The sequence below is a fragment of the Pimephales promelas genome, chromosome 23 (genome assembly GCF_988280905.1).
Source record: "Pimephales promelas chromosome 23, fPimPro1.hap1.1, whole genome shotgun sequence".
NCBI lineage: Eukaryota > Metazoa > Chordata > Actinopteri > Cypriniformes > Leuciscidae > Pimephales > Pimephales promelas.
In genome coordinates this window covers 5,901,201-5,912,411 of record NC_142791.1, presented here as the reverse complement: position 1 = coordinate 5,912,411, position 11,211 = coordinate 5,901,201, and the positions used below count along the sequence as shown (strand labels likewise).

At 40.3% G+C, this 11,211-nt stretch overlaps 1 protein-coding gene across 1 annotated transcript in view; it reads right to left on the bottom strand.

The window, feature by feature from the left end:
* Positions 1-813: 813 nt before the first annotated feature.
* Positions 814-11,211, bottom strand: part of med13a (mediator complex subunit 13a) — a 75,911-nt gene continuing 65,513 nt past the window's right edge. Inside the window, exons 18-30 of the mRNA XM_039676082.2 lie at positions 10,925-11,148; positions 10,203-10,392; positions 9,699-10,104; positions 9,324-9,543; positions 7,354-7,545; positions 6,361-6,584; positions 5,964-6,106; positions 5,511-5,669; positions 4,552-4,737; positions 4,248-4,405; positions 2,916-3,080; positions 2,090-2,190; positions 814-1,997 (exon numbers count right to left, since the gene is read on the bottom strand). Coding sequence (XP_039532016.2) covers positions 1,865-1,997; positions 2,090-2,190; positions 2,916-3,080; positions 4,248-4,405; positions 4,552-4,737; positions 5,511-5,669; positions 5,964-6,106; positions 6,361-6,584; positions 7,354-7,545; positions 9,324-9,543; positions 9,699-10,104; positions 10,203-10,392; positions 10,925-11,148 — 2,501 coding nt within the window. The 3' untranslated portion in view covers positions 814-1,864. The remainder of the gene's footprint in view (positions 1,998-2,089; positions 2,191-2,915; positions 3,081-4,247; positions 4,406-4,551; positions 4,738-5,510; positions 5,670-5,963; positions 6,107-6,360; positions 6,585-7,353; positions 7,546-9,323; positions 9,544-9,698; positions 10,105-10,202; positions 10,393-10,924; positions 11,149-11,211) is intronic.

The window sequence follows — 11,211 nt, the reverse complement described above, 5'->3', positions numbered from 1 at the left end:
TTTAACAATAGTTTTAGCTCAGTAAATGTAGTCAAAGTGTGGTATTTGTGTTCAGATTTACTTTATTTGTCATAGTAACTCTAATTTAAATGTGTAAATACCTACAAAAGAATGGTTTTGGTAATTATATTTAAATGGTCAATGTAATTATATTTACAATTAGTCAAAGCGAAATATGGGATTTGTCATGAACAGTACCTTAAAACACATTTGAAGTGGTAGTTTGCAAATAGCCAATTAGTATGCTTCTCACATACTATAGTGAAAATAATATACTATTTTCATAAGAGTAAACTGTGAAAACATCACATGGAGTGTAAACTAAATATCGGTGTGCTCTGACCTTCAAGTGCGTGGCCCTAATAGCTCTTCACATGCTGTTCATCACACACAAGCATTTGGAAAGCATGTAGATTTGGCGTGGGTGGTACGAGAAATCCCAGGGTCTTTGTTCAGAATAAACAGTGTGCATTCAGAGTAAGATACAGGAAATAGATCTTTCTCTGTGTACAAACACTGAATCTTCAACAAGTACCCAGATCAGATTGTAAAGTCAATTTACACCACACATTTCTGTGTCACACTCAAAGAAAAGTGATTTTGCTCTAAGTGTCAATTTTCACTCGGTGCAAACAGGAGAGCCAATCAGGGAGGGCGAGGTGAAGTGAAATGAATGAACTTCTTAAGGGGGGTGGGGAAAGAAAGTTATTATAGGTCTTTGTTATCTTCATCAAAGCCGCAAGTCTCCATCACTACAATCAGATTTTACATCACAGTCCCTCCCCCCAAAAAACACAAGCACAGGAAAAAACATGAAGTTGACTTTTTATTCCTAAAACAGAAGCAGTGCCACCCAAGTCCGGTGCGGCATTCATATATAATTATTTATATATTGCAGTTTTTCGTTTTTGTGTCTAAATGTGTGGTATAAAATACAATATACGACAATGTACCTCTTTATTTTTAAACACAGTGAACTTCATTGCTGTACAAGTCCCGTGCAGCTAAAGCATAGCTGTAATTGTGTCCACACGCAAAGGCGCGGACAGAAACCCCCGATCTGGTCTCCTCTGTACATCATGACAATACAAATAATCTGTCTCCCTTACAAAAAAATAATACTCTAAAAGCAACCTACCGCAACTTTATTTTATTCATCTTTTTAGTGGGTTTTTGTTGGTTTGTTTTTGTAATTAAGACGATTACATATATTTTTGACCAATTGCTTTAAAGCAGGAAGGCGATACAAACCTTCTAGAACTTTTATATATAAAAGAGGTTAAGAAATCAGACAAATTATACATTTAAAAACTTACAATAAATAAGACAGATGCAGGCATTTCATTTGGATATAATCCCATCCAAAAGAAACAAGGAATTAGAGGTCTTGAAACCAAGAATTCTTTTTCTCATTTCATAGAGCATCAAAGTCCCTTTCCATCAGATTCTATACAGATTCCTTCTCCATATACACGTTGATTATAGAACTGGCCGATTCCATGATAACCGAGGATCCGAGCGCGACTGTCGAAGTGGCGTGGAACCAGGGATGTGGAACAACACCAGTGAGCACTTTCGTCGTCTTTCTTTGGCCTTCCACACTGCGGAAAACTCATTCAAGGCCTACGTTCGTCCTCTGTAGTATCCTCTCTTTCTCTTCGAGTGAGTGTTATAAACACCAGATGCCTGATACTCCTCCACAGTGCTGGGTCTCAGGTGTAGTGACTGCCTACCCAGATCATCAACGTACATATAAAGTCCAGCACTCTAGTTATCCGTTGGGTTCTTTTCAGATCCACCTTTTCTTCACTCTTCTTTTTTCGTTCCCTGATAAGGTCCTGTTCTCAGTTCTGCTCTGTAAATGTTACAACATGGTCATGATGAAGTTGTACATTTGATTGAGCACCACAAAATGGATGGGCAGGCAAGAGCGGCGGTCCTGGGTCGCAGGGTCACAGGTCAGCCAGGAAAGGGCGTTGTACTGCTCCAACACAAATCTGCGAAAGAGGAACATTTTGGCGTATTCAATATTAGCTATCGTTGAATTGTATTGTATGCACTAGAAGATAGCTTTTCAAGCAACACTTACCTGAGAACATCAGAGGTCTGATTGGAGTCCAGCGGGTGAGAGTGTTTGCTGTGCAAAAGTTCATCTGATTGCACTGAAGACACATGGAGGTGTAGAGAGGCCTGGAGTAGAGGCAAGAAGAAATGTTCAGCCGACAGCATCTATTAATCCACGCCCACCCAAAACAAGCTACAAAGCTGAGTTACAAAACTCTCATTGTCAGGGCCTGTTAAGAATTAAATTGACAAGCTCATGAACAAGCAAACTAAAGACGCCAGAAACATTCATACCCCTGTTTACAGTTTCCTTAATTAGGGAACCGTTTGCTCCAGACTTTTTAATTGTGTACGAGTCAGCAATACACTAACAGCTGCTTATCAAATCAAATGCTTTGCCTTAAATCTTGTCAACACATTTTGTGAGCTCAACTCCCTCTCTCTATATACATATATCAGCCTATTTTCCTTCTTTGTCTTTCTTATACACACCAACAGCAGTCTGGCCCAATCCCTGAGTACTAAATTATTAAAAATCCCTCATTGAAGGATTCTCTATAAATGCTGCATGAGGGGGAAACAGAAGTTCATGTGACCTGGACAAAGCATGGCAGGTAGATGTGTGCAGTATCACAAGGAGGCGATGCTCTGCTTTCTGAATTCAACAAGAAAATGACATTCTCGACCAAATTATTTTGGGCAAATCTAGTCTAATGCCAGATAAAAATGATTTGTTTTGCACTCTATGCAGTATTTTTGGGAGGATGAATCAGGATTTGCTAGGGATTTATACAAATATTGCGATACAAATCTCAAGAGAAGCATGTCTGCATTATGAGCAGAGCAGTTACCTTTAAAAAAAGGGGACACTGGTTCTGTGCCTGAGGACATGCAGACCAGAACCAGTCAGGCAGTGGACCTGCTTTAGCTGTGGACACAAAATAGCCCAGAGCTAACGGCTGCTGGAGGATATTGGGAGCTTCTTCGTGAGACTCCATACGATCTGTACTTTGACCCTGAAAAAGATGAAAAGACATGAAGATGACAGTTACTCAGTTAAACACGTAAAATTAGGGGTGTAACGGTACATGTATTGGTACTGAACCGTTTCGGTTCGAGGCTTCCGGTTTGGTACGCATACAAACCGAACGATTCATTGGACCATTTTTCCTGCTGACAAAATTCGTCCACAGACCAGCGAAATTCACCATGGATTTAATATAGTAACACCAACTGTTCCCAGTTTGGCTGGAATAGTGAAATGCTTTCTCAAGTACTTCACACATCTTTTTCCAGCACTTCATTTAATATATTTAAATGTTATTTTTAATGTGATTACCAAAACATTATTTGTTCATCCTTCAAAGATTACTCACATTTATAAACCTGAAATTTTCAAGATGTAGGAAAACTCAAACTTATTTAAAAATATTTTTTCTTTTAACAAATAGGAAATTTCTTTCTGCTATATTGAAAACATACCGAACCGTGACTTTAAAACCGAGGTACATATCGAACCATGATTTTTTTTAAAAAAATCTTAGAACCTTAAAAAGCTGATAATAGTAATCTTTTATTCTATCAACTAATCTTGTCCATTATGTCTTCTATTCAAAGTCCATGTCATTAGTAGGGTTGGGTATCGAGAATCGAGTATCGATTGGAACCGGGACTAACTTTTCATTTTTCCCGGAATCGTTCAAAAGTTCAAATTTCAATTCCTAGTTTCGATATTCACAGTCCGCCGAGCGGAAGAAGAAACCGCTGAACAACACCAACGAAGAAGCGTCTACCGGAAGTGTTGGCATAACCACGCGAGTCGAACATGAGTACCTTACGATCCAAAGTGTGGCTTCACTTTTCCAAAAATAACGAAATCTCTGCAAAATGCAAAATTTGTGACAAAAGGAGTATTTTTACAGAAGGAGTATTTCCTTCAGAAAGGATTATTTCCTTCAGAAAGGCCGTTGGTTAGCAAGGTTAGCTAAACTTTTTTGACCCTGCCTCTTAAAAGAATCAAAATCGAGAATCGTTGGGAACCGGAATCGAAACAAGGAATCGGAATCAGAATCGTTCAAATTCAAACGATACCCAACCCTAGTCATTAGTCATTACAAGGTCTTGCAAGAGATTATTCCCATTTTTTGTTCATTATTATTGGTAAATTAACTTCTCTCAGTTACCTTGCTCCCATCTCCTCCATGGGGGTACTGGGATCCAGGTGAGTGAACTGGTGACGTGGTGGGTGAAGCAGGGAGGATGTTAATGATGTCAGGATCGACCAGGTCGTTACCTTCCTGCTCCAGGAGGTCAAAGATGCCACCGATTGGATCCGAGCCATCTAGAGATAAAGCAAGAATTCAAGGATTTGTATTAACATGACATTAAATCTGGTACAACGGTTTCATTTTGCAACGTTTCCAAGTGGGACAGAAACACAGGCAACCAAGCAAAATAAAGTGGAGGAAAAGAAGTATTGTCCCTCACCATTGCCACCGTTGAAGGCAAGGTCAATGTTTTCGTGCGGGTAGTTGGAGCTGTTGACTTGCACAAATGCAGAGGTGGGGAACACCAGGATGTGTGTGCAAGACGTGTCCTGCGGGGTGCTCAGCTGGGACGTCTGCATGTTCAGAGTTGTACTTCGACCAAACACCGAACCTGTTGACACAGAGTCTGGACAAAGAAAAGAGATAGAGAAGATTAAAAATGACAGACTGAAAATAAACTCAAGAGAAACAAGCATTCATGGATGGAACTACTATTCTTAGCGGTTATGTCCATTCAGTGAATCAGGTTTGACTGAAATTGAAATTCCCTTAGAATAAGTTTAATTCAATATGGACAAGAACGTTTTTTCCTTGCATAGGTATCCTACTATAAAAAAAACAGTAGCTCTCAAAGCTTTGTGAGTGATGGCCAAAATCCATCAGATTCAATACATCTTGATAGTATGACAGAATAAAAAGCTTTTGTCAAATAAAGCCATCGATCTTCAGTATCATCACACCAGCACAGGAATCAATAGGAATGTAGAAAAGTGTTTTATGAGATCGAGACGCACACAGGACAGGAGCGTATATCAGATAGGGACAGCAGACACATGCGTTATGACACATTGAGGCTATCATTCACATCCACAGAAAAAAGACGGGTGACAATAGCAATGTGGCCCTATATTTTAAAGCTGAAGTGTGCAATTTTTCATTGTTTAAGTTTTTCATTCTATTCCGGTTTAATATGCATTTAAGTGTTCTTGAAACTTGCTTTGAAAGTTTGAAGGAAAAAAAAAAAAAAAACTTTTCACAAGTCAATTTTGTGCCACAAATGAAGCAAAAGAGAACTACCCAAGTATGCATACTAATTACTGCTAACGCAATAAACTAGCCATAAAAATGAGGACGACAACATGCGCACCATACGGAGAGATACAGGAAGTGTGATTCTACCTGGCATGATGACAAATGAGCCCTGGGGTTCCATGGCAACTAAGCAGGCGCTAAGGATGCTGGGAGTGTCAGCTGCTGAGATCCCACACAGCCTACAGTTCTCCTTTAGCCTTCGAGACACTGACTGCAGATTCCTTCGACTCAGTAAAATACTCCAGTCTTAAAGAGGAAAAGAGAACCATACATTTACTCCAATGGGAAAAAATGTCCATGTTTGCACTGCAGTGTTAACAAATCTTGTGAAACTTTCTTTGGTTCAGTATGCTGATTGAACAGTTAGCTTGAAATGTGCCACCTAAAGGAATTTCCATGAGAAACTGTTTTATTTATTTATTTTTTTCAATATTAACATTTATGTAGCAACCTTTTTTTAAAAAGCAATAACAACTAAAATCCAACTGTATTGTGAATATCATCAAGCCTAAAGGCCTAAAAGCATTACATTGGCATTACCTCGCAACTCTCCATGTCCTATTCGTCCAAGTCGGCCAATCACCACTCTCCATGGTAATGATGTCATCTGAACCAAACCCAGACACCACTCCCAAAGCTTCTGTAGGCCCAGCTTCCGGGCAGATCCCTTTTTCCTTCTTGCTCTGAGATGACAAAAACAGAACATATTATATAATATTTGAAATATCCTCAATTTATGCTTAAATTTTTTAAACCTGATTATAAATTAATCAAATGTGTAAATTTGTTATATTTAAGAGGTGCATTATGGAGAATAAAGTAAAAGTGTTACAATTTGTCATGACTAAGATAGTAATATTTAGATATGACACCTATATGACAGTTAATGCACCAACTTTATGTCCCACTATGCTACTGAGCACAAGTTGTAGTTCACCTGTTGGGTACGTCTATGCTGATGATACAGGTTTCCAGCAGCTCTCCGTATAGGTCCGTGCAGGTGGCCAACAGCCATCTTTGATCATGTGACAGGCAGTAGCCCACAAAAAGGACGTTATACTTCTGAGACGCCTCTCCGAAAGTCTCGCCCAACTCCGTTTGCTTGTCTTTCGTTGGGGCCAGGATGAAAGGTGGCGTGTACAATCGCAGACACTCTGGTCTCTGTGTCAAGAAAGTCAAATGTCAAAATAAAATAGAACTTAAGTTGCCCCTCCCTAAAAATACAGCAAAAGTGAGGGTCTAAGGTCATACCATCAACCTCAGACTAATGGTGGTCATACCCGTGCACACATCAATATAACTTTTTCCTCTCTTATAAAATCAATAAACCCCACCAAGTAGTCACATCTCCTTTGTGAGTAGGAAAGGAAGTAGGGTGGGAGAAACAGTGTTAGCGAGTGGAGCGAGAAAATTGGATTCTACAAATAGCTTGGTGAAGAAAGGGAAGCAAGTGGAGCTTTCGGATTCCACTGCCAAAACATGCAAGCCGGATCCCATTAGGGAGGTCTCATGGAGCTGCCCAAGCAGATAATGGAAAGAGAACTGTTGGGTTGTTCGAGTCCCCTTTGGTTTTGTTCCAGGACAGGGAGGTCAGTGTAACAGTCTCCAAACGTCACCGGGTACTCATACAGCACTGAGAGCCACTAAAGAGCCTGAATGGGCTGGCGGTGCAGGAGCTCTATGGAGGAGGTTAGAACCAAAGGCTCTGGGAGCCTCAAATCAGTGTGTTCATTTTGACACAAGGGACTGGCACTTTAACACAGCAGAGCAACAGCTCAGTCAGTCTAAGGTATTGTCAGAGGTTTAGCAATGTAACTAAAAACAGGTACACTTTATATTTTTAAGATATTTGAGCTACTCTGTTCCATACAAAGGAAAGGCAAATGCTTCTGAATTTATCAACCGATCAAACAGCTGGACCTTTACTCACATCTGGGTTCCTGAGGGAGGTGTCGAGGGCAAGGCCGGGGCCAAAACCCGTCAGTGACTTCACATTGGTGGAGGTTGGGAGGGGTCTTCTGCACTGAGTGAAGACAGAAAAGGCTAGAGACTTGAGGTGTTGGGCGTAGAGGTGCCTCTCCTCACTCCTCACAGGTTGAAGCAGGTACTGACAGGGGACAATCTAAGAACACAAAGTGCACAGTTGTAAAACAGTGATTCATTTCAAAATTGTCTTTACATAAAAAAGACATAAAAAAATGTGTCTACTTGCACAGGCTCTCCTCAGGGATGTGTTTTATCTCCTTTATTGTTTATTTTATATACGAATTCTTGTACCAGCACTTTACCAAACAGGCACCTTATTAAGTATGCAGACGATACTGCTTTGTTGAGTCTACTGTATGATGATGAGGAGGATCATGGGCCAGTTCTTGACTATTTCTTAAATTGGTGTGAAAAGTCAAGCCTCCTTCTAAACACCACAAAAACAAAAGAAATGTCCATTGATTTTAGAATGACACAATCATCAAATTTAACTTTTATTAACGGGGAGGCTATACAATCGGTTACAAATTATAAATATCTTGGCATAGTGATTGACCATAAGCTTAAATGGGATCTGTGGTCTGACCTCATCAGTACTAAGACTCAACAAAGAATGTACTTTTTAAAGAAATTGTCATCTTTTAATGTTCACAACAAAATGCTTCAGATGTTTTATTCTTCTTTTATTGAAAGTGTGTTGGCCTTCTGCATCATCTGCTGGTTTGGAAATGCTACTGAGGCACAGAAGAAGTCTGTAAGGAAAACAGTAACACTGGCCAGTAAACTATTAGGGATCACGTTACCAAGTGTGGAATGCATTTACAGGGAAAGAGTAATGAACAAGGCAAAAACCATTGTGGGAGACAAGAGGCACCCTCTTGCCTCTTCATTCGAACTACTGCCTTCTAGGCGACGGTACTGCCTCCCTCTATTCACTAAAAATAGATCAAAGTCTTCATTTGTGCCTCAAGCAATTAAGCTTTTAAATAGCTAAGTTACATAGGTATAGGATACTCAGCTGGTCTGGTATTGCTTAAATCAAATAGGTAGTTAATAAGTGTAGGGTATGTGGAATTATGGGCTAAGTGTAGTAGTATGTGTCTTTGTATTTTTTCTTTTATTTATTTATTTTTGTGTGTGTGTATGATGTATGTCGTATGTATGTTGAAATGCCTACTTGATTGCTATGCAAACAAATTTCCTCACGAGGACAAATAAATGTACTTACTTACTTACTTACTTACTTACTAAATTCTTCTGGTGTCAAAAAGGAAAGATATGGTAGCAATAAAGTCACACTAGACCAGTGGTTCTCAACTTTTTTTGACTACAAGGCCTTCCGAAGGCCCAACAATCAAGTTAAGAGAATGTTGTTCCCACTCTTTTTAAGCCATGAATTTACATTTGTTCCAGTTGTTTGAATTTGTTCCAGTACATTTGAATTTACATTCGTTCCAGTTTACATTTGAAGTTTCCAGTTGTTCTTAAATTAACTAGATAAAGACGAAAGTTGATTTTTTTTATTCAATTTAACAACCTGATAAAATATTTTAGAGACAAACATGTATATTCATTTTAAAATGCCCATGGAGTTTTAAGATTTAATATGACTTTTTCCAGATCTAGAAATCACATTCTTAAAATTAGGCTTCCACATATACCCAAGTGTTTCAAAACCATCGGAACCCTGGTTCCAGTTGTTGAGGCATTGTATCAAAATAAAAATGTATAGATTATTAGCTGAATTTAATGGTTGTTTTCTCTTACTTTAAAAAAATGTATAGTCTAAAACCACTGTGCTAGACTTTTTGTTCCGCTGACTTCCATTCGCTTGTATGCAAAGATCATTGTGAAATGTTAAATCGGCTTTTAAAGATGTGTCCACTGAGAATCAGGTAAAGCGGCTGTACCTACCTGTACAAACACAGAGTTGCGTATATGAGCTGGTAGGACCTGCAGCATCTCCAGGTAGCAGCGGAGGAGTCCCATCGTCCACATGCTTGATTGTGACGACCCTGGCTCCGCCTCCTCATATGAGAAGGGGTCCACAACATAAATCATGATGGCAGGTGGGTACGTGATGGCGTGGGACTCGCCGTCTGTGGGAACTCCGACCTTTTCTCTCTCCATAGTGCTGAAGAAAAAGAGAGAAAAGAAAGGGTCTCTAATGTGCTTTTAAAACAAAACCTGAATATTCAAACACTTTTACGAGTTGCATCCCAATTTCAGGCTAAATGTATACCTGATGCCACTATTAAGACAGGAAAAAGCAACAAATACATTGCGTACCTCTCTGGTGGTTCAGATGGCCCCTGAGTCTGGCTGTTGACGGCTGAATTGTCTCCAGAGAGGCTCGAGTTCTGGGTGACAGCCTGCTGGCCCAGAGCCCCAGACTGGGAGCTGTTACCTTGGACTCCCATGCTTCCATAGGGAGGGAACGAGCTGGGCTTGGCAGACTGGATGCTGCTGCCCTGAGGGCCTGAGGAGGAGGTGGTGGTGTTGTTGGTGTTGCCTGACAGGCCTGAGCCACTGTTGCTGGCAGCGTTGTTGTTGTTATTGAGGGTGGAGCCTCCGGAGGCCATTGAGGTTTGTAAGTTGGATGAGGATTGCGAGGAAGATGATTGGGAGGAAGAAGGGATAAGGTTTGGCTGAATGAGGAGGGAGCTGTCCAATAGCTGTGTAGCGAGGTATGGAGCTGAAGAAACAGAAGGGACAAAACAAAGATTAGTGAGAAATACTGTTTGATTTATTTTCATGACAACAAGAATAACAGAGTGAGAGAGATGGTCTTACCGAGGTCATGTCTGCAGACTTGGGCAAACAGCTTGAGCTTGGCAAATGCATCACTGCTGCCACCAGCCGCTTTCAGGAACCAATCGTTGACTGGCTGTTCTGAGTGCTTCTTGGCAGCAGCTCCACCTACCCTAACAATGCCATCAGCATACACTTTGGAGATTGGTCGATGCTGACCGAGCTTACAAGACTGTTGGGCAGAAACAGAAAGAGACCAATAAGAAAGCAGTACAGAGGAAGCCTTCCCTTCCTACAGGGAAATCAGGAAATGCTGAAAGAGTGCAGTGGACACAGAAACAAACACGAACTATCCATTTTGGTACATCACTTAAAAAAGTGTAGCATGTTATTGCATAGTTAGATTGTATTTCTCCACATATATTTTTAACATAAGAGAGGGCATGAACATTTTTAACTTGAACATGCAAGGCTTCCAGTGTTAGTTCCAGTTATTTTGGCAGTACAGCAACATCCTGTTATGCTGATTGATGTTGAAATGTGCTATTTATTATCAAATTATTTTAGTTTATTATAGTAATCATAAACACACTGATTTGTTGCGCAAATACTTTCACAGTTAACTGCACTTTGTTATTTACTTATAACAGCTAATGAATTGGGAAGTTTCACATTCACATGAAATAGCTTACTTCTTAGTTGAAAAATAAGGTGGACAGTGGCAGACAAAAATGTCAGTGGAACATTAAAAGAAAGATTCTCACCTCGTAGACTGCTGTCAACTCTCTGAAGAAGCTCTTTGCTCCGGTGAGGAGAGCATCGCTGTCCGGGCAAAGGACCAGATATCCTAAGTCTCTTTGTGAGCCAAAGGGATCAAGCAGTAGCTTCTCCCAGTATGGCAGGCCAAAGGGAGAGAGCACCACAAAGTCATACTCATACCCAACCAGGAAGGTAGGAATAGGCAGAGGCTCCGGAGATTCATCCGTGCCTGGTGAGGAGCAAATTAGGAAATAAAGTGAGACTCAGAGTGACATGAGGGCTGGGCAATATG